The following is a 24,935-nucleotide window of genomic DNA, read 5'->3' on the forward strand; positions in this document are numbered from 1 at the left end:
CAGCACCTCATTTAGTAATCTCTGACAGCACAGTACACTTTTGAAACATAGTATATTCCATAAAATCCACACCTCATTTTGTAGTCTTTAATAGTACAATTAACTGAAAGGTTAGACTAAGTTTGACAAAGATATCTACAGCTCTTCTGGTATATCTCTAACAGTAGGGTATGACATCAGACTGTATCTCTCAAAAATGTGTACAACTCCTCTTGTAATCTCTGACAGTACAGTATGAGACCAGACTATATTTCACAAAAATGTCCAAACCTCTTTTGGTAGTTTCTGGCAGTGGTTGATGACAGTGAGATCCCTCAGCATGTTAAGCTCATGATCTGACCAGACAGGGGCTCCAAAGGACACAGTTCCACTGCGGGGAGTCTCTGGGGGCACTCTCTGGTAACGAGGAGTCTGTACAGAAACTACTGTGCTGAACACACTCTCATAAAACGGCAACCTGTCCCGACTGAGAAAACACAAAATTGTTGTTTTACCGTCATCTTAGATTGCATGGGACAAGTGTTAAATTTATACATATGCATAGTAACTTGTTTTATTAATTTAATTTCCAAATCTAGAAATTTAAAAAAAAAAAAAATGTAAGACGCAAAATATGATGCATTTTATTAGAGCTTGTTAGTTATTTAAAAATACAAGGAATCAGACCACATTTTTATGAACATTCCACTAATTAGCCAAATGCAAAAACTTTGAAAATCATCTATGGTGCATAATTTTATTGGAAAATTATGCACATAGATGTTAATTTGATACCAGTGCACCTTTCACATATTGTAAAGGGTAGGAGACAATTTTTGTTATGTAAATTATATTTTACCTTGACTAACGACCAATATGTCCTCATCAGTTGTCAAATAACAATTAGCTCTAGTAAAATACATAAATGTTTGTCTTTCACTTTTTTCAATTTTTTTATATAAAAGTCTAGTAGTATTACTCCAAGAGCATATGACTGCTACATGCTGTGTTTATTAGTACAAACAAAATGGAGTTTAACATCAACCAATGAAATGAGGTATTGAAGAACTGTATACAGACATTTAAAATTCCTGTTTTGAGGAATGAACCTGTGCCAAAATATTAATGGATTCACTTCCAGCTGTTTGTCAGTGTAATTCTTGCTAAGAAGTTTTAGTTTGTGTTACCATGGACACATGTGCTCTGATCTACAAAGGTTGGCAACTGCTACTTTACTAATGCACAAATTTATAGTGCTGCATGCCAATTTGATCTATACAAAACTCTATAATAAAATTATTTATTTTAATTTACTTCTTAAGAACATACATTCAAAAACAATAAAACCCATGACTCAAATATTTGTGAAGGATAATCAAGATTACAATTCTCATATATCAATGAAAGTTTATAATACACACGCAGCCCACCCCAACACTCAGCTCTTTACCAAACTTTGAGTATTCACTGATATATCTCATACCCTCACATTTGCCATGGATAACATATAAGGACCTCATCCCTCACAAGATGTAGAGAGAGAGGTGTAAATCTTGAGGTTCATACATATTATTCGAAGCAGCTTTGTGATTAAATCCCTATACATATGTTTGCGATTCATATATATATTATAATAACATACTTTTTAACCTATAAGTCCATATACAAATTCCATGCATACTATATAATAACATTTCTGTCAGACTGCCAGTTAGCTCATACACACATTCATAATTTAAGATAAATTATTTGGACAGCAAGTTCGCTATCAAATTCCAGTAGTCAGTGAATACATACTATATAATGCAGTATTTAGTCAGAAAGTCCAGCGTGTCAGTCATTTCTCTCATCTCAGATGTTGTGACTGGAGCCTCAGCAGGCTTACTGCGATGGAATGTTGGAGTTGATTTGGGGCTAAAGGGAAAATATTAGTATGTACTAAGATGAATAGAAAGGTAGCAATTAAATATCATGTTTTGTCAGAAATACAGAGAGACACTTTACATGTATTAATTAGACAACACAAAATTCTACCAGTGAAGTAGTGAAACTGAGTTATCCCCAGGTTTTTATAAATTACTGATTCTCAGTCCCTCCCCACCCCCCTTGCTTCCCACTTTCCCAATGTTCCCATCAAATGAGAAAAATTCTTTAATTATTTAACCAGTCTAGAAAATGACTCAGAATGAACAAGAGCTGGATATAACTATGTTTAAAAAGTACAGGAATATTTCTATCACATGATAAATGCATTAATAGCACAAACATATTGAAGACTGATCAAAGGGACACTAATCTAGCATAAAATATTAAATATTTTCCAACATCATATGTAAAAAAAATATAGATGTACATTTTTTTGATAAGAAAAATTCTCTATTTTCTATACCTAATGAGCTGATATACATCAACAGAATTATAGCTTATTCAACATTACTGTTTGCTCAGTTCATAGTTTCCTTTAAAAAAAAATGTATATATCGAAGAAATGCATTATTTTATCTTTGTTAAAAAGGCAAACAACACACCAGCACAAATTGGCATGAATATGTATAACAAAGTGACAATATATGGTGTTAAGTACTGAAACAGGGTTGGGGAGGAGGTTTGGAGATTACTTGTACTACTTTGGAGGGGGTTAATACGGTAATTAAATATTGTAGAACTAGAGTTTGAACATTCAAAGTGCTTGAAAAAAGCAGTTGAGTTACAGCACTTAAATCTTTTGGACTTTTGGATGCAAGGTTGAATACATTTTGTAGACACTGCAATGAAGAGTGGGAGTACAGTCAACCTTGGGGTTGGGTACATACAGTAATTACATTTTGTAAAACATGGGAGTGGAGCTTGAGGGCATAGAGTAATTACAGTCTGTAAACTCTGGATGTGGGGTGTTTTATAGTAATTACAGTCTGTAAACTCTGGACGTGGGGTGTTTTATAGCAATTACAGTCTGTAAACTCTGGAAGTGAGGTGTTTTACAGTAATTACAGTTTGTAAACTCTAGAAGTGGGGTGTTTTATAGTAATTACAGTCTGTAAACTCTGGAAGTGGGCTGTTTTATAGTAATTACAGTCTGTAAACTCTGGAAGTGGGGTGTTTTACAGTAATTACAGTTTGTAAACTCTGGATGTAGGGTGTTTTATAGTAATTACAGTCTGTAAACGCTGGAAGTGGGGTATTTTACAGTAATTACAGTTTGTAAACTCTGGAAGTGGGGTGTTTTATAGTAATTACAGTCTGTAAATTCTGGAAGTGGGGTGTTTTACAGTAATTACAGTTTTTAAACTCTGGACGTAGGATGTTTTATAGTAATTACAGTCTGTAAACTCTGGAAGTGGGGTGTTTTACAGTAATCACAGTCTGTAAACTCTGGAAGTTTAGTGTTTTATAGTAATTACAGTCTGTAAACTCTGGAAGTGGTGTGTTTTACAGTAATTACAGTTTGTAAATTCTGGACGTAGGGTGTTTTATAGTAATTACATTTTGTAAACTCTGGATGTAGGGTGTTTTACAGTAATTACAGTTTGTAAACTCTGCAAGTGGCGTGTTTTACAGTAATTACAGTTTGTAAACTCTGGAAGTGGGGTGTTTTACAGTAATACAGATTGTAAACTCTGGAAGTGGGGTGTTTTATGGTAATTACAGTTTGTAAACTGAATATAGGGTGTTTTACAGTAATTACAGTTTGTAAACTCTGGAAGTGGGGTGTTTTACAATAATACTGATTATAAAGTCTGTAAGTGGAGTGTTTTACAGTAATTACAGTTTGTAAACTCTGGAAGTGGGGTGTTTTACAGAAGTACAGTCAGTAAACTCTGGCTGTAGGGTGTTTTACATTAATTACAGTTTGTAAGCTCTGGATGTAGGGTGTTTTACAGTAATTACAGTTCGTAAACTCTGGAAGTGGAGTGTTTTACATAACTACAGTCTATAAACTTTGGAAGTGTGGTGTTTTAGAGTAATACAGATTGTAAAGTCTGTAAGTGGAGTGTTTTACAGTAATTATAGTTTGCAAACTCTGGAAGTGGGGTGTTGTACAGTAATTACAGTCTGTAAACTTTGGAAGTGGGGTGTTTTACCGTAATTACAGTTTGCAAACTCTGTAAGTGGAGTGTTTTACAGTAATTATAGTTTGCAAACTCTGGAAGTGGGGTGTTATACAGTAATACAGATTGTAAAGTTTGTAAGTGGAGTGTTTTACAGTAATTACAGTCTGTAAACTCTGGAAGTGGGGTGTTTTACTGTAATTACAGTTTGCAAACTCTGGAAGTGGAGTATTTTACAGTAATTATAGTTTGCAAACTTTGGAAGTGGGGTGTTGTACAGTAATTACAGTTTATAAACTCTGGAAGTGGAGTGTTTTACAGTAATTACAGTCTGTAAACTCTGGAAGTGGGGTGTTTTACAGTAATTATATTTTGTTGTTGTTGTTGTGTGGTTTAACGCCATTTTTCAGCACACGATAGGCTATACATGGCGGCCAGTATTAATGGTGGAGGAAGAACCCAGGAAAACCCCAGAAAGAACCACCGACCCACGAGAAGCTACTGGCAAGCTTTCTCACATACCCAGATTGGCTGAATCTTAGACTCAAACCACCGCAGACAGAGGTGAGATGGCAGTGATCCGTAATGAAGTGCACTTTAGACCACTCGGCCACTCGGGACCCCAATTACATTTTGTAAACTTGAGGAGTTGCAGGAGTACAGTAATTAAAATTTTGTAGACATTGTGAGTCAGTTGGGTTACAGTAATTATATTCTGAAGACCATTGGAGTTGGGTGTCGAGTAATTAAATTTATAAAGTATTTTGTAGTAAGGGAAGTAGATTAATTACATTTTGTAGACCCTGCAAGTGTGGGTACAGTAATTATATTCTGTATACCTTGAGAGTAAAGGAGTACAGTAATTACATTTTGTAGACCTGGGGAGTAGGGGGATATAGTAATTACTGTTAAAAGAGATGTTTAAAGTAAGGGTAAGGGGGTATACAGTAATTAATTATGTATGTCACATTGTGTGAGAAAATTTGCAAACAATTCCTGGCTCATGTTGAAGTCAAAGTACTTTGGGTAATATCAATGTTATATAATATTATGACTTTAGACCGATTCTGAAACGAAGAAACTACCTGTCTGTGACTTAGCTATTGTGTCACAGTCAAGTTAAAGGTTAATTCAAAGAGAACCTTGCCACAGTGGTGATTGTTGTTGTTGTTGTTGTTGTGGGGTTTAATGCCATTTTTCAGCACATGATAGGCTATACATGGTGGCCAGTATTAATGGTGGAGGAAGAACCCGAGAAAACCCTAGAAAGAACCATCTACCCAGAAGAAGCTACTGGCAAGCTTTCTCACATACCCAGATTGGCTGAATCTGAGACTCCCCACAGTGGTGAGAAACTCTGATTGTTTTGCAATCAGTCAGTGATGTCAACTGTCAGCTTAGGCTTAGAGACCGGAAAATCTGACGTTATAACATTTCAGTGCAACTTTACAATCAGTTTTCAAAGAGACCACCGGTATTCAATAAGAACTAAGATAATCAAATTTTGGGTCAGTTTCTCATGCAGCCAGACATTATCCTGTTACATTCATTTTGGAAGAATCAGTACAGGTTTTGACATGACTAAAGAAACATCACAGTACTCAGAGGGCAAATTGTGCACTCCTAAAAAAAAAGAGGAAAAGGGGATTCTAAGAAATTCAGATGAGATTTGGAACAAAAGCTTCTGAGGTAAAATATCTTTGCCCGAATCTGTCTCACTTTTCTAATTAGATGTTGTAAGATTTATACGTTATTATGTACATTTAATTTTGTAGAAATTCAATCTTCTATGTATAACTGAATTTAATAGTGAGTTATGTTAGAACTTGCACTTGTTTGTATTTGAATATATATAGCTGTGGATTATACAGAGTTAGGCTTTGCTGGCCTAATGTGCACATAAATTAGGCATTTTTATATTCGTATGTGTCTTTTATAATTTGTAAGGTAGGAAATGTGTAGGAATTATTGTTGATGTTGATAGTTTACTATATTGAGAATTAGGGATATGTTTATATGTATCAGAAGTCATAATATTATTGCTGTTGTTATAGTCTTTATTATAGAAGAAGCATGTATGGAATATTTAGATGTGAGTACATGAGTTGACCTAATGATTTAATTGCCATTATGCTGATGAAAGGTCTGTGAGAGTGTGTTAATTTCTGTGTGATTGAGCAAGGAGACAAAAAAAATGTGTCCCTTCTAATCCACAGGAAGCTATCCAGGTGGGATAGGGTACCAACCAATGATTAGAGGGAGGAGAAGATGTGGAAAGTACTTGGAAAAAGGCATTTGTGTAAAGATGCAGGGCTGGGTGAATAGGTAGTTGTGTGAAGGTGCAGGACCATAGAATGGAAGCAAGGGTACCAGAAGTACTGAATCGGGATACAAGGCGGAAGTTGCAGATGAGTAACATAGAAGGGACATGGGAAGGAAACACTCTCAGCTTTAATTTCGCATAACAAAATACATGTAACTGGCAATTTGAGTAGGTCTTTGTATTGATTGAGGGAAATTGCATTGAAAAATTGTCCTGTAATTGTTGAATACCATAGGCCTTGCTGGCTGGGGGCTCGGAGCTATTTCATCTTTTAATTGTCTGTCCTTCCATGGTGTTAGTAATAATTCTGCAGGGAGCACGTGATAATGTAGACCTCAAGAATAGGGGTACAGTAATTACATTATGTAAACTTTGAAAATGTGGAGGGGTTTCAATAATTACATTCTGTAGATCTTAAGAGTAGGATGAATTACTGTAAATACATTAAAGACCTTTGGAGTGTGGGGGTATTATAAGTAATGATATTTTCAAGGCCTTTGGAGTGTGGGGGTACAGTAATGATATTTTCAAGGCCTTTGAAGTGTGGGGGTACAGTAATTATATTTTCAAGGCCTTTGGAGTGTGGGGGGTACAGTAATATTTTCAAGGCCTTTGAAGTGTGGGGGTACAGTTATGATATTTTCAAGGCCTTTGGAGTGTGGGGGTACAGTAATGATATTTTCAAGGCCTTTGGAGTGTGGGGGTACAGTAATGATATTTTCAAGGCCTTTGAAGTGTGGGGGTACAGTTATGATATTTTCAAGGCCTTTGGAGTGTGGGGGTACAGTAATGATATTTTCATGGCCTTTGGAGTGTGGGGGTACAGTAATTATATTTTCAAGGCCTTTGGAGTGTGGGGGTACAGTAATGATATTTTCAAGGCCTTTGGAGTGTGGGGGTACAGTAATTATATTTTCAAGGCCTTTGGAGTGTGGGGGTACAGTAATGATATTTTCAAGGCCTTTGGAGTGTGGGGGTACAGTAATTATATTTTCAAGGCCTTTGGAGTGTGTGGGGTACAGTAATGATATTTTCAAGGCCTTTGAAGTGTGGGGGTACAGTAATGATATTTTCAAGACCTTAGGAGTGTGGGGGTACAGTAATGATATTTTCATGGCCTTTGGAGTGTGGGGGTACAGTTATGATATTTTCAAGGCCTTTGGAGTGTGGTGGTATAGTAATGATATTTTCAAGGCCTTTGGAGTGTGGGGGTACAGTTATGATATTTTCAAGGCCTTTGGAGTGTTGGGGTACAGTAATGATATTTTCAAGGCATTTGGAGTGTGGGGGTACAGTTATGATACTTTCAAGGCCTTTGGAGTGTGGGGGTAAAGTAATTATGTTTTCAAGGCCTTTGGAGTGTGGGGGTATATTAATGATATTTTCAAGGCCTTTGGAGTGTGGGGGTACAGTTATGATATTTTCAAGGCCTTTGGAGTGTGGGGGTACAGTAATTTTATTTTCAAGGCCTTTCGAGTGTGGGGGCACAGTAACGATATTTTCAAGGCCTTTGGAGTGAGTACAGTTGGTAGACCTTGGAAGCAAGAGAATGCAGTAATCTGTAGACCTTGGGAGCAGGGTAGTACAGTAATTACATTTTGCAGATATTATAAGTAGGGGTACATTAATTACCTGGTACAATATTTAGACCTCATGATTGGAGTTGGACTTGGTAATTACATTTTGTAAACCTAAGGTGCCAAATGAAATACAGTACTTACATTCTGTACACCTTGGGAGGGGGTGGAAGTTTCTTTTTAGGTTCTTTCATCTCTGGCAAGACCTCAATCATCTTCCTGTTATCATGCTTCGAACGGGGTGGAGGCTGCAGGAAAGAACAAATAAATATTCAAAAGAATATATATCATTTTGTTATTTATCAAACAATTCCCTGTCATTCATTTTTCACTAGAGCAATTTAATAAGTGAATGTGACCAGATAAATTCTAAGAAGACAAATATAAGATAATCAATACATTTCTAATCCAACATAAGTAATTGTAAATATAAAGTTTAATTCAGATGATGACCAATACCGCAGGTATATTTGGTAAGTGTGCACAGGGCCTAAGTTAAAATGACAGGTAGAATTAGTGCATAAAACCTTTAGTAGGCAAAAAATGCAGGTGGATTATCTATAATCAAGATTACTCTAGTGTTTAGAGAATCATAATGGCCAAGACCTGCCCTATGTGATAAGAGTAAAATCAATAGCAAGGTAAAATAAATGGCTTTAAAATAGTTTTGCAGATTTATTAAAACAATGTCACAAAATGTAGACCATTTCCCAATTGTCAAATTATATCTTCTTTATAAAACAGATGATAACGACAATGATGAAGACCACTGTTCAAGATCTGATGGTTTAAAGGCTGGAGCTAGAATGGCAGATAAAAAGGCACTTAATTTCATTAAATAAGGTTGGTTGGGGCAATCCCAACTCTTCAAGGTATTTTATGCAGACTGCCGGTAGCATGTCCAATTGCAACCACAAAATAAATTCTGGAATAGCCCACGTAATCCTCCTCCTCCTCCACATCGTCAATGTTAGTGTTCTCATCATTATCCTCATTATCGTCTCAGCTTCATTAATGCCATCATCATCATCATCATCATCATCGTCGTCATCGTCATTGTCAATGCCATTTTGTACAAATCAATACATGTAGGTTGTTTATCTAATATTGAAAAAAAATTATATTAATAAATCATCATGAAGACAAAATACTATACTGTACCTTTTCTCTGTCTTTGTATTCTGGAAGGGGAGGCAATTCAGGGGAGGCAACTTCACGGACAAATTGGGGAGAGTAAGTGTCCTCCCGAGATTGTAGGTGTAGCTCCTCATCAATAAGTGTTGGTTCAGGTTCTTCAACTGGTGGCAGTGGAGAAGGGGACTTATACTACATGAGAAAAAGGACACAGTCAAACAAAGAAAGAACAGCCATCCTATTCTGGGACAAATTAATTACCCTGTAAGTAGGTGCTAAAAGCAAAAAAACTAAATCTGTGAATCATACACATAAAGCATGCAATAAGTTTGTATACAAAGTTTGGGAGAAATATTCATTGAAATATCTTCATTTTAAAGTACCCGACTAGTATATAATGCAAATTATTTTGAACAAGGATTTTAAGGAAGGCAGAGTTTTGCATACCAATGCACAAGTTTCTGAAGAAAACTGCCATACAATTATAATGTTGTTGCTTCCACTATCATCACTGATGGTAAAGTTATACCTATATTTCACCCTCTGACACTATCATCACTGATGGTAAAGTTATACCTATATCTCACCCTCTGACACTATCATCACTGATGGTAAAGTTATACCTATATCTCACCCTCTGACACTATCATCACTGATGGTAAAGTTATACCTATATCTCACCCTCTGACACTATCATCACTGATGGTAAAGTTATACCTATATCTAACCCTCTGACACTACCATCACTGATGATAAAGTTATACCTATATCTAACCCTCTGACACTATCATCACTGATGATAAAGTTATACCCGTGTCTCACCATTTGACACTATCATCATCGATAATAAAGTTATACTTATGTCTCACCCTTTGACACTATCATCATTGATAGTAAAGCTATACCTATGTCTCACTCTTTGACACTATCCAAACTTAAGGAAATGTTACACTATCATCATTAATAGTAAAGTTATGTCTATGTCTTGCCCTTCCCAACTAACATAAATGATGAAAAAGTCAAATCTAAGTCTTGCCCTTTGATAAGGTGGAAGAAATAACAATCAGCATAGTACCAATAAGAAATTTGTAAAAAATGTAAGTAACAAATATGCAAGATTAAAAATACAGTGATCCCTCACTATAACACTACCCCATATACTGCTTGAACTCTTATGTGTGGGCAAGGTCATACAACCCATCAAATAGGTCAAATAATGTTTTATCATTACTTTAATTCAAGTTTCTGAATTCTAAGAACTAATCATAATGTGATTTCACATGGTTCAATAGCCTATGTTAGGCTTTTGTGCATTATCATGACACAACCTTGTTGTAATAAGTCTTATTATAAGGTTCCCTCATTTTTAGGGCTCCATTGAAATGCATTATAAAGTGTTAATAGTACTAAAATCTACAGCTGTTGAAGCTGTTACAAAGGAAGAATGGGTTTTGTTCTCTAAAGTGTGATCACTAGGGACTATCATAAACATACCATCACAATGGAAACAAATTTGGGTGTGCTGGTCAACAAGGGGCTGTAACTCTAATAAATAAATGGTAGAATGATGACAAAAAATGATCTATTTCAAGACTTCATGAACAGAATGCAGTACAATTAAGATAATTGGCTCTGTCATGCATGGCAAATGCAAGATAAGTACTATTCTTAATGACATACCAAAGCAGCCAACCTGGGCTATCTTGGGTAGGTACTGAACACTTGACCCTTCAATTAGGAGTCTGATGCTCTATAACTCTAAAAATCAAAATCATGTCAAAGGCTTACAAAAGATTTCATCTAAATTCTCATCAATATTAATGAACAAATTTTGTTGATATCCATAAATGATTATGAAATATGCAGAAATGAAAGTGGTTGGGTCTGATGATCAGGACCAATAACTCTACTAACCAATGCTATAGATTGTGGACAATTAAACTTCAATATCTTATAAATATCAAGCTCTGTACCAAATCTGGTTCAAATCCAATAATAATTAAGGGGGTTGAGGGAGGTATTGTGCAGAAATAAATGTGGAATGGTTGGAAGGAAGCATGGATAGACAAATAGATGAACAGGCCCAAGTTAATATCTCTTTTTTATAACAAATACATGGCAATCCAGCTTGCAGCTTGTAACTGCTTCAAACAACTGAATGTACAGTAAAATTATGTGTTTCAACAAGAGCTTGGTTCAATAAACTACCTAGGTACAAGCAAAATAATGGCAATGCTAGTTTGCACCACATTAATAACAGCCATGATGCATGAACTTGACTTGAGGAAAAGAAATGGATACTTCCTCATAAACAAGCTATAAAATACATTATTTGACCTCTAACCTTTGGTGGTGTGGATGGTTTTACTATCTTTTCCTTTTTTACAATTTCCTTCCTTTCCTTTTTTACAATTTCTTTCCTTTCCTTTTTGACTGAAGCTGACTCCTCTGTCTTGGCTGACTCTGAAAACCAAAAATTGTCAAGATCAAGTACTAACATTACGATAAAATTATCAGTGTCACTAACATCCAAAATGCAATTAAGATATATTGACAATATAAGTCAATAACATACATATGCAGTATTAATAAGTTACTGCATTTGTATGGGAAAATATGAACAAGATTTTTGGATGGAATACTGTACGACCTTGGGAGTGCAGTATATCCATCCGACAAAATGAGTTCATATTTTCCCATACAAATGCAGTAACCTTTTTATTATATGCTCATTTTCTAATTCTACCTAAGGCTTAATTATATAAAGAAAATACACTACAAGAAACAAAGTAAATGGATGTATGCCATATTCCAAACTAAATACACAACTGCAGATTCATCATTACACAACAACAACATTATTAATGTGCACATAACTCCTCCCAGATAAATTTGAACTTCAACTTCTTGCGTGCTAGACATAAGTTTCAAAAGAAAATGGCATTTTTGTCTACCTAATAATTGAAATTCAGAGTCATATTGTGAATGAATGCGCATTGCAACAGCTTTTCCATTTGCTCTGGAATGAATAGATTTGGGTATTTTTGTCGATTCTACGAAATTTTGTGATAACGGACTGGATTCATCTGTACAAATTGTACATTAAATACATCAGGTTGAAGCAGCGCGGGAGAAGCATGTTGATATCAGCAAATGTGTTTCTGTTTCTGTCATTGAATGTTTGAAATCAAGTCTTTCAACTGCAATTATCAAAAAGATGCTATTGAATTTAATGTTTATTTCATTTTCAGTGCAGTAAGGAAGATGTAATTACACTTGGAATATAGCTGAAATTACAGTACAATTTTTAAATGTGTAATCAAGCTTGAAAACTCATGACATGGCTCATGTAATTCGGATTTGCAGAATCAAGAAAGTACATTTTGAGGAAATTCAGGATGTAAAACTAAGTATATTTTCTGCCATTCTTATTACCAGCTAAAGAAGACAAGTGTATCCCTTGTCACTTGCATGTTATTTGTAAGGACCCTGTCTGGCGTCTACTGTATAGCTAGCCTAAATGCAAAACATTGTATCAAAAAAGTTAATGTGGAATGTGCCAAAGCAGCTGGTATGTGGCAGTCCATGAAACATCTGCCTTTAGTTCATTCAAAAACAAATTTCATCAACCAACATGTAAAGTGCCTACTACACGAGTGTACATAATTTGTTTACAAATCAAGTACTGGCATCTGCATCCATTGTTTGTTTACAATAGAAAGTAGTTCCTTTATGCACGTGAATGCAATATGAAGGTGTGCAATATTGTAAACTACTGAACGATTTTGACAATGTAAAGTTAACAGAGAAAAAAAATGAGCATATAATAATTATATATACAGTATAAAGTCAGTAACATCCAAGTGCAATAATTATATGGAAATTATAAATGCCCTCAAAATAAGGACATCACGAGGCAAGAATAAATGAACTCATGGACAAAAGCTGCCTCTAACCTGTCCCAGTGTGAGAAAAGAAATAGATGGAGAGAATTTAGATACCAAAAAATTGGAAAGGCATGCCTTTGTTTCATAGTACACTGACTGGTTTCAAATTATTTTTATTTAACAAATCTCTAATTCACTTTGTACATGTGTGCTGATTACCATATATATTCCCTTGTAAATTGGGTGCAAATGCAAACAACACAGACTCCAATCTGCCATTAAACAATACATTGGCAGAGCAGGGTCTATTTAGCTTGTTCTATTGATTACTCCATAACCAACTGCATAGATCCAGATCTGATGGCACATTATGTGAGATCAGCAGATCTGGGTCTGGGCACTTTGCAGGATCCAACTTACATATGCTAATATATATGGAACATCAAGACAACTGATAAAAGGTAAAGACATTAAAATTCTGTCAAAACGTATATAAAATAAAATATAAAGTTTTTAAAAGAATGCTGTTAAAAAAATATGTTTGAAAAAAAACAATGATCTCAATTTCATATATAAATCACATTCCATTAAAAAGTCCTAAATTTTCTTGGTGGTACACCATAAGTAAATTCCGAAATTTGGTTAACATTTTTTAAAAAATTGTCTCACAGTTGAAGGGGGAGTTGATACACTCGACCAGAATGTATGTTCCACTGACTATGGAAATAGGTGGGTAATGCACTCTGGTCAAGATTTCCCTTTTAGGAGGTATGCACAAGTTAGGTATTTGTGTCCGATGTACAATAACACCATATCTCTGCAATTTGTTCTTTGAAAGGGATGCCATTATCCAGTGATTGGCTTCATGTGAAGAAGTGGCACCAACACAGAAAATACAGGTCAAACCTAATGACTTCTGCCAGTAAGAGTGTTATATATATATATATATATATATATATATATATATATATATATATATATATATATATATATATATATATCATTTATCATCATCTTTCACTCATCATCCTGTCACCATCACCACCATTATTATGTTGTAAAAATCATCATCATCATTTATAATTCATCAATATCCTTTTATCATAATGACGATCACTTTCAAGGGTAGTAGATAATGATACATATTACTGACTACATTAACTCACCAGCAAAAGGAAGTCTGGACGATAAAGGAGTATGAACCCTTTCTGAAATTAAAAAAAGAAATTGAACTAATGAGGAATGAAACTTCGTCTTTTCGTTCCATATGCCAGTTATAATTCCAGGAAAGCTTTGCTCTGAATTTTTCAACCTTGAAAAGCAAGAATCTCAATGTCAAGTGAAAAAACACCCAAATTAAATATCATCCACGGACCAAGTCAGATACAAGGATGATTCCATTCAAATGAAATGAGCTTGAGTTTCATTCTTGAAAAAAGTTGAGAATATGGGGCATGATACATACAATACACACTAAGAATACAGGGCCTGATATATCACTGTGAATAAAGGGCCTGATACATACAATACACACTAAGAATACAGGGCCTGATATATCACTGTGAATAAAGGGCCTAATACATACAATACACACTAAGAATACAGGGCCTGATATATCGTTGTGAATAAAGGGCCTGATACATACAATACACACTAAGAATAAAGGGCCTGATATATCACTGTGAATAAAGGGCCTAATACATACAATACACACTAAGAGTACGGGGCCTGATATATCACTGTGAATAAAGGGTATGACACATACAATACACACTAAGAATAAAGGGCCTGATATATCATTGTGAATAAAGGGCCTAATACGTACAATACACACCAAGAATACAGGGCCTGATATATCAATATGAATAAAATGCCCGATACATACAATACGTGCAAAAAATACAAGGCCTGACACATACAATACACACTAAGAATAAAGGGCCTGATATATCACTGTGAATAAAGGACCTAATACATACAATGCACACTGAGAATACAGGACCTGATATATCACTGTGAATAAAAGGCCTGATACATACAATACACACTAAGAATACAAGGCCTGACACATACAGTACACACTAAGAATACAGGGCCTGATATATCACTGTTAATAAAAGGCCTGATACATACAATACACACTAAGAATACAGGGCCTGATATATCACTGTGAATAAAGGGCCTGATACATACAATACACACTAAGAATACAGGACCTGATATATCACTGTGAATAAAGGGCCTGATACATACAATACACACTAAGAATACAAGGCCTGACACATACAATACACACTAAGAATACAGGGCCTGATATATCACTGTTAATAAAAGGCCTGATACATACAATACACACTAAGAATACAGGGCCTGATATATCACTGTGAATAAAGGGCCTGATACATACAATACACACTAAGAATACAAGGCCTGCCACATACAATACACACTAAGAATACAGGGCCTGATATATCACTGTGAATAAAGGGCCTAATACATACAATACACACTAAGAATACAGGGCCTGATATATCACTCTGAATAAAGGGCCTAATACATACAATACACACTAAGAATACAGGGCCTGATATATCGTTGTGAATAAAGGGCCTGATACATACAATACACACTAAGAATAAAGGGCCTGATATATCACTGTGAATAAAAGGCCTAATACATACAATACACACTAAGAATACGGGGCCTGATATATCACTGTGAATAAAGGGTATGACACATACAATACACACTAAGAATAAAGGGCCTGATATATCATTGTGAATAAAGGGCCTAATACATACAATACACACCAAGAATACAGGACCTGATATATCACTGTGAATAAAAGGCCTGATACATACAATACATGTTAAAAATACAAGGCCTGACACATACAATACACACTAAGAATACAGGGCCTGATATATCACTGTTAATAAAAGGCCTGATACATACAATACACACTAAGAATACAGGGCCTGATATATCACTGTGAATAAAGGGCCTGATACATACAATACACACTAAGAATACAGGGCCTGATATATCATTGTTAATAAAAGGCCTGATACATACAATACACACTAAGAATACAGGGCCTGATATATCACTGTGAATAAAGGGCCTGATACATACAATACACACTAAGAATACAAGGCCTGCTACATACAATACACACTAAGAATACAGGGTCTGATACATCACTGTGAATAAAAGGCCTGATACATACAATACACACTAAGAATACAAGGCCTGCCACATACAATACACACTAAGAATACAGGGCCTGATATATCACTGTGAATAAAGGGCCTAATACATACAATACATACTAAGAATACAAGGCCTGATACATACAATACATACTAAGAATACAGGACCTGATACATACAATACACACTAAGAATACAGGGCCTGATATAGCACTGTGAATAAAGGGCCTGCCACATACAATACAAACTAAGAATACAAGGCCTGATACATACAATACAACAAAAAGAATACAAGGCCTGATACATATAATACACACTGACAATATATGCCCTGATGCATACAACACACACTAAGAATACAAGGCTGGATATTTACAATACACACTGAGAATACAGGGCCTGATATATCACTGTGAATAAAGGGCCTGATACATACAATACAAACTAAGAATACAGGGCCTGATATATCACTGTGAATAAAGGGTCTGATACATACAAGACACACTGAGAATACAGGGCCTGATATATCACTGTGAAAAAAGGGCCTGATACATAGAACACACACCAAGAATACAAGGCCTGATATATCACTGTGAATAAAGGGTCTGATATATACAATCCACACTAAGAATGCAAGGCCTGGTACATACAATACACACTAGGAATACAGGGCCTGATATATCATCGTGAATAAAGCGTCTGATATATACAAACCACACTAAGAATACAAGGCCTGATACATACAATACACACTAAGAATGCAAGGCCTGATACATACAATACACACTAAGAATACAAGGTCTGATATATACAATACACACTAAGAATGCACAGCCTGATACATACAATACACACTAAGAATACAAGGTCTGATATAGACAATACACACTAAGAATACAAGGCCTGATACATACAATACACACTAAGAATGCAAGGCCTGATGCATACAATACACACTAAGAATACAAGGCCTGATGCAAACAGTACACACTAAGAATGCAAGGCCTGATGCATACAATACACACTAAGAATACAAGGCCTGATACATGCAATACACACTAAGAATGCAAGGCCTGATGCATGCAATACAAACTAAGAATACAAGGCCTGATACATGCAATACACACTAAGAATGCAAGGCCTGATGCATACAATACACACTAAGAATACAAGGCCTGATACATGCAATACACACTAAGAATACAAGGCCTGATACATGCAATACACACTAAGAATACAAGGCCTGATGCATACAATACACACTAAGAATACAAGGCCTGATACATGCAATACACACTAAGAATGCAAGGCCTGATGCATGCAATACACACTAAGAATACAAAGCCTGATACATGCAATACACACTAAGAATACAAGGCCTGATACATGCAATACACACTAAGAATACAAGGCCTGATACATGCAATACACACTAAGAATGCAAGGCCTGATGCATGCAATACACACTAAGAATACAAGGTCTGATATATACAATACACACTAAGAATACAAGGCCTGATACATGCAATACACACTAAGAATACAAGGCCTGATACATGCAATACACACTAAGAATACAAGGCCTGATACATACAATACACACTAAGAATGCAAGGCCTGATACATACAATACACACTAAGAATGCAAGGCCTGATGCATACAATACACACTAAGAATACAAGGCCCGATACATACAATACACACTAAGAATGCAAGGCCTGATACATACAATACACACTAAGAATACAAGGTCTGATACATATAATACACACTAAGAATACAAGGCCTGATACATACAATACACATTTAGAATACAGGGCCTGAGATATCATTGTGAATAAAGGGCCTGGTATGTGGAATACACGCTAAGAAAACAGGGCCTGGTATGTACAACACACACTGAGAATTATTAATGTTGCACGATGTATATGATACATGAATACAGGTCTAGTACGTACAAGATACATTGAGAATACAGGGCCTGATATATTAATTCATGAATACAGAGCCTTGTATGTACAAGACACACTGAGAATACAGAATCTGGTATGTACAAGACACACTGAGAATACAGGACCTGATATGCACAAGACATACTGAGAATACAGGGCCTGGTATGTGCAATACACACTGAAAACAGGGCCTGGCATGTACAACACACACTGAGAATACAGGGCATGTTATGCACAATGCATGAATACAAGGCCTGGTATATACAATACACACTGAGAATACAGGGCCTGATATCTCAATTCATGAATAAAGAGCCTGGTATGTACAACACACACTGAGAATTATATAGGGCCTGGTATATACAACACATGCTGTTAATACAGGGCCTAGTGTATACAATTGACACTGAGCATTCGAAAGCCTGATATATGCAATGCACACTGTATTGACATGATACGCACACTGAAAATATGACCTTGACATCGAGTTCATCTGGTTTGGTTTTGTGAGTTTAATGCCATTTTTCACTATATGATAGGCTATACATGTCAGCCAGTATATTTGGTGAAGGAAGAACTTGGGGAAACCCTGGGAGAAACCATTGACCCACAGGAAGCTGCTGGGAAGATTTCTCACACACTCACACTGGCTGAGACTAGACTTCAGCCTAAGCAGACAAAGGTGAAATGTCAGTGATCTGTAAAGGCGAGTGCCTTAGACCACTCTGCCAATTGGGGCCCTTGACTTTGAGTTAAGCTCAGTATGACTAAACATGTTAGACACTGTTATGTCAAGATATATGCTAGACACTGTAAAGTCAAGATAAATGCTAGACACTGTCAAGTCAAAATAAATGTCAGACACTGTCAAGTCAAGATATATGCTAGACACTGTCAAGTCAAGATATGCAACAAACTCAAGTTTCATTAAAATATCTTCATTAATTTGCTGATTCATATTTGCCCTTGCCATGACCTTGACACTGAGGCAGGTCATGTCTAAGGTATGTAACACATTGCCTAATCATAGTGCCATGATATATAAAAGGTTAAAGTTTCATTAAACTATCATTAAGTAGTTCAAACATTACATTCCAGAATAAGATAAAAGTCAGAGAATTAAATTTTCCTTTGCAGTGACCTTTAACCTTGAGTCAGGAGTGCATGGTTATGGTATTGTGGTATGCAACACAAAATCTAGTAACATATATATATATATATATATATATATATATATATATATATATATATATATATATATATGCTAAAATTCATGAAAACTTTTCCAACCCATACAACGTTATGGGCTAGGCAAGCAAATGTTGATGTATAGACACATGAAATGCCATAACAATACATGCCTGACTTAAGATGGGCATATAAAAAGCCTGAAGATAACTTAATGTGGATATGTACAAACCTTTCCTACTATATGACAATCTTTCCTCTGTTCTCTGTATTTCTTCTGACAGTGAATTATTATTTCCTCTCCCATACTGAATTAGTTTCTCTTTATCGCTACTACCAGTCAAACTGACTTTTGTGCCCTCATGTGACACTAATCCCTGTACATATATGGCTCCCTCTATTGTCTTCTGTCTTTTCAATACGTGTGCACCACCTCCCTGTATACTAGAGCTTGCATGCTGGAATTCCAGTCTGGGGTTATCTCCCCCTGAAAGGGACACTTTGGAGGTATGCATAGTATGTTCTGGGGACCCTAAGCCGAGGACTGTCATGGCTTTCTGAACTGTGTAATAATCATCATTATGAACATGCACAAATGATCCTTGAATAACTTGTTCCATTAAGCTGTTCGCCATTTTTATAATTTCTTGCTTTTGTTCATAAATCCTTTTCTTTTTACAAGATGAATGCTAATTTTTCTAAGAAAAGCATTTTTTTTTAGAGGCTGTTGTTGTGTTTCAATATTTGCAAGATATTGACATTTGTGGCAAATCATCTATGTCTGCTTTAAAACAATTGTCCCCAAAGTTAACCTTGAAGTAAAAGAACAGTTACAAAATATTTCATATGGCAGAAACATTAATGCATATCTGTCAGATTAACCAAGCAGAAGGACCTTTCAGCAACTCAGTAAAAAGTAATGATGATATAATTACACACTCCAGAGATAAAAAGAGAAGCCTCAATCAATTTTCATGGTAAATACTTTTGCCCTTCCCATCATTATAATCCAAATAATATTTCTGATGAAATGGATATGTTCACATTTTTAAGACAGTTTCCATGCTGTTATATTTGTTGTCAGGTTTTAGTGGCACTTTTAACACATTTGCTATCCTATGCCAAAGAATAAAGAGGATAAGTGCCTTTTTCAAGGACGAAACAAGGCAACCAACCTGTATTGATTTACACTTCATCCAAGTGCACAACAGTTGTGTGTGATAATTGGAAGGCTCTCAAAAATATAATGAATATTTCTACTGCAGTGAATTTGCTATTTTTTCATGAGGTACCAATTTCATGGAGGAACCCAATTTAGTTGGGTACAAATTTTCATGAATTTTTCATTTGCTGCAGGCCAATACTTCAGAATCCAATAAGCACTGCTCCTTTTTGGTTAAAATTCAACTCTTCATCTGCACCACAAATTTTATGACTGCTGAATTATTTTTAAGCTTCTGGTAAGGTTTCAGAGTCACAAAATTCATTGACTTGTAGCAAAAACATTAATTTTGTGAGAGTTATTGCATCAGGAATATATTCAAGCTTTTCTTCCATCAATGATCCACAGGTCTGTGCCACAGCTGTAAACATATATCCTCAAAGAATGAAATTATTGATCACAAGCAAGCCATATGGATTAAGACCAAAACCAACATAAGGTCCCAGAATGCCAACTCTCACCTTGTCATAAGGTCCCAGAATGGCAACTCTCATCTTGTCATAAGGTCCCAGAATGCCAACTCACCTTGTCATAAGGTCCCAGAATGCCAACTCTCACCTTGTCATAAGCTTCTAGAATGACAACTCTCACCTTGTCATAAGCTTTCAGAAATGACAACTCTCACCGTGTCATAAGCTTCTGGAATGACAACTCTCACTTTGTCATAAGCTTCTGGAATGCCAACTCTCACCTTGTCATATTCTGTTTCAAGGCTGAACTCTTATCCAAATGCACATGAAAACCCATGATTCAAATAAATTGTACACAAGTCAATATAAATACGAATTAATCTTTACAATAATCATACATTTCTTTACCCAAAAATGATTGAGAAGAAAATAATGAACTTTACTCTTATGCCAACAACAACAGGCCTTTTTGTAAGAGAAATGAGGAGTCACTGTTGTCACTGAGCATAAAGTATTCACTGTATGTTGTTTCAATGAAGCAGTGACAAACTTTATAAAAAGTGTCAAATGAATATTCATGGCTTTTCCTTCTTTTCTTTGTAACTAATGACAAGAAAATTGTAGAGAAGAAATTATATCCAATGTGCATGCATGGAATTTGTGGTTTAGCTTAATACCACTGAATTTTTGTTCTTATTTTTGTTTTACAAGAATTAATTATGTGCAAATTATGGGTCAAGTTTTCGTGTGAATCAAAACGGAGACAATCTCATCATATATCATAACGATTGGTGAAAAGTAAGGTGGTTGCCTGGCTGGTTGGGTAGCATATAACAGCACAGCTACACATCAATGACTATTTAGTGCCAAGGCAATGAAATAAAGTACCTTGCCCAGAGCCACCACCACAACAGCTAACTTGGGCTGGTCTGGATAGGAATAATGTGACCAATTACTTTGGTAATGTGAATCCAGCTCTCTACCACTGAGTCATCATACCTCAACAAAAATAACATTGAAACAACTGATAAATTCATATGTTGAAAAAGCCCAAGCAATGTTAACAAAAACTATTCATCCATTTCCAGCTGACTGTTTTAGCTCCCATTTTTTAATTAAACATTTGACACTTTCCTCTGAAATTGCACACCATTTCCATCAAATTGATGTATTATTTTTTCACGAGAATTCTGATATCCATCTCCATTTCCGAATCCTAAACTGGAAATTTTCCTTTTGTAATGCAAATTTGTATCACTGTTGAGTTATAGTTCAGTTTCTCAGAGACTGATAGAATATTTTATTCAAATAGTAATCCAACCCAGCCATTCATTGCCTTTCATATTACAGACTGACAGATAGTATCTGCTAGAAGTAACTATATCTGTATAGGAACAAAAAGTGTGCCACAGTATAGTGTGAAGAATGGCTATCATGCCGTATGGATTTTACACCTCAATTAAATTGATTTATATCTACCTGGCCCTCATTCATAATCCAAGAGACTATGCCATGCCTGACCTTATGCACCGGTACCTTGTTAGGGTTATCCTGGTATATACCATATCAAATACATAAAAACATTAACCCTGTCTATGCTAAGTAATGCTTGTCTCTGTCTAATCATTAATACAGGCACGACAAAAGTTTTAGCCCACTTTTCTGACAGTGATTAAAATGTCTAAAACATCTGAACAATTTAACTTAGTTTCAATTATTATTTGGAATGTAATGTTTTTGTTTTCAAAAGTTCTTATAAAATCTGAGATTTTCATAAAGTCCTTGTCCAATCATGAGTTCAAATTTGATTGATTTTAACTGAATTAATATCAAGTTTTATCTGAGAAAAATGAGGCAATAAGAAAGAAAGAAGCACTGAATATCAATATATAACTGAGGAATAGATCAATATAACTGAGGAATAGATCAATATATAACTGAGGAATAGATCAATATAACTCAGGAATAGGAAGAATAAATGAACTGCATAAAAAAATATGCATAAAAAAGAAACAAATTAGAATTCTGTTTTTATATTCATTCTGGGAGTGAGTCAGATTTTATATTTGGTATTAAGCTTTAAGATAAATGTCCAACATGTGACCTTGACCTCAAGGTCAAAAGGTTCAACAAGAATGTAGTAGAATCATAGTTGTTTTGTGTTAAGATATATCCTAAGTACAGTAATAATAGAATACCATCATAGGGTTTTGAAAATATAAGAAATTTTTTTAAAATGTATCTAAAATCTTAATGTAAATTTTCTATCACTTTGACGTTGACCCAGATTGTGTCAGAGAATGATTTGTCTCAGCTTCAAAATAAATCATTCAAAGTATGAACAAAATCCTTCATGGGTTTTTAGAAATATGGTTATGAAAAGAAAAAAAGAGCTAAACCCTTAATGCAAATTTTCTATAACTGTGACCTTGAAACTGAGGTTAATGGGGCATGCAAACATTTTGCAGAAAAAAATGGTCTTATAGATTCATAATGATTCATGTGGAGTATGAACAAAATCAGTCAAGAGGTTTAGGAAGCAAGAGAAAGAAAACTTTACCCGAATCCTTTTTGCCAATCTGCTTGCAGATTGCATTGTCTTCACTTCATACTGGTTCATCCAAAGCATGAACAAAATCCACCATTGGGTATGAAGCAATTGATAAACTTTAACCAAAACCATAACACTATTTTTTTTATGACTGCAGGAAAAAAGAGACAAGCATGCATGTCACAGAAAAAAGCATCATAATGATTGATATCAACTGTCATGGAATTACGTGAACTTAATGCCAATGCTGTTTATATGAACGAAAATGTTATCAGGTTTCATTTCTGCATGCAGTGCTACCTGAGTGATTACTTTTGTTCATGGTCATGTTCAAACGATTGAGTTCAGTTCACCTAAAGCTGCATCAGAGCAATATGATTGCTATGAGAAACCTTTATCTTTCTGGCCATGTGTTTTCCCATAACTAGGTTACTTAGTATAAAGTAAAATCAGATCGTATTATCAAAATACAAGTATTCCAGGAAGCCATCCACTTTACGGGACCTTAATGGCTAACATGCCTGACCCATAACCAGAAAGGTTAAGTTTGAATCCTGCCCTGACCATGATAAGTCAGCTACCATAGTATATCTTTTGGCAGAGGCATTCTACTGGTCTCAGTATAGTGGAACCTTTCAGGTGTTGATGTACCATGAAACACCAAGTGATCAATTAATCCTTTACTTTAAAAATTACGCAGGAGCAGCATGTGTTATCGGCAAGTTAACGATTCAATAAATAAAACAAATTTTCTTGTGTAGCTGTTTCAATGTGCATCTTCCATTTAGTGTTTCATTTTAATGTTGTTTTCATAATCCAAGAGTTACAAGTTCTCAAAATGGTGGAAAATGTTGTAAGAAAATGCCTTGCAAAGGTAAAGGTTCATTGGGCTTCATGTGGCACGTATAACATTAATATACATTCTAAGGGAGATCACGTGTTAAAGATTCCACTTCAATAAAGAAGATTTTTCAACAGGGTTCTTCTATCTCCTGCTAGATTTTATCTCTCACAGTCAAGTGCAATTGACAAATTATCCATGTACCATCTGCCATTTATTTCACACCTAAGTAACAAATGATATGAACATTATCTGCCACCTATTAAAGCATGATCTACCAGTGACAAAGCAAATCTGTAAATGTGACAATGCAATTTTACAAAACAAAGTCATACATGAAATTTAGACAGCTGCAAGTTAATAACACCAGCAAAATATTCGGTCTGGAAAAAGTTAGTCATAGCAAACTTTAAAAAGCAATGGAATTAAAATCGTGCAAAAGGAGTTGTGTGTGTGTGTGTGTGTGTGTGTGTGTGTGTGTACACCATCATGCACTTAACACTTGGTCAATTTATGTCACAATAGTTTATCAAAATGATACTAATGACATAAAACTAGCGAAATCACATTCAGAATTGTGTACATATTGATGTAAGTTGAGCATTGCAC

The 24,935-nt window shown here is 35.3% G+C and overlaps 1 protein-coding gene across 1 annotated transcript in view; it reads right to left on the reverse strand.

Annotated features, from left to right (window-relative positions):
- The window catches only part of LOC149783569 (uncharacterized), a 194,812-nt gene that overhangs the window by 40,106 nt on the left and 129,771 nt on the right, over window positions 1-24,935 (reverse strand). Inside the window, exons 12-17 of the mRNA XM_089931831.1 lie at window positions 14,116-14,157; window positions 11,407-11,525; window positions 9,090-9,254; window positions 8,073-8,176; window positions 1,777-1,893; window positions 271-466 (exon numbers count right to left, since the gene is read on the reverse strand). Coding sequence (XP_089787957.1) covers window positions 271-466; window positions 1,777-1,893; window positions 8,073-8,176; window positions 9,090-9,254; window positions 11,407-11,525; window positions 14,116-14,157 — 743 coding nt within the window. The remainder of the gene's footprint in view (window positions 1-270; window positions 467-1,776; window positions 1,894-8,072; window positions 8,177-9,089; window positions 9,255-11,406; window positions 11,526-14,115; window positions 14,158-24,935) is intronic.

Source organism: Sinohyriopsis cumingii, chromosome 14, assembly GCF_028554795.1.
Source record: "Sinohyriopsis cumingii isolate HCF-2022 chromosome 14, ASM2855479v2, whole genome shotgun sequence".
Classification (NCBI taxonomy): Eukaryota; Metazoa; Mollusca; class Bivalvia; order Unionida; family Unionidae; genus Sinohyriopsis; species Sinohyriopsis cumingii.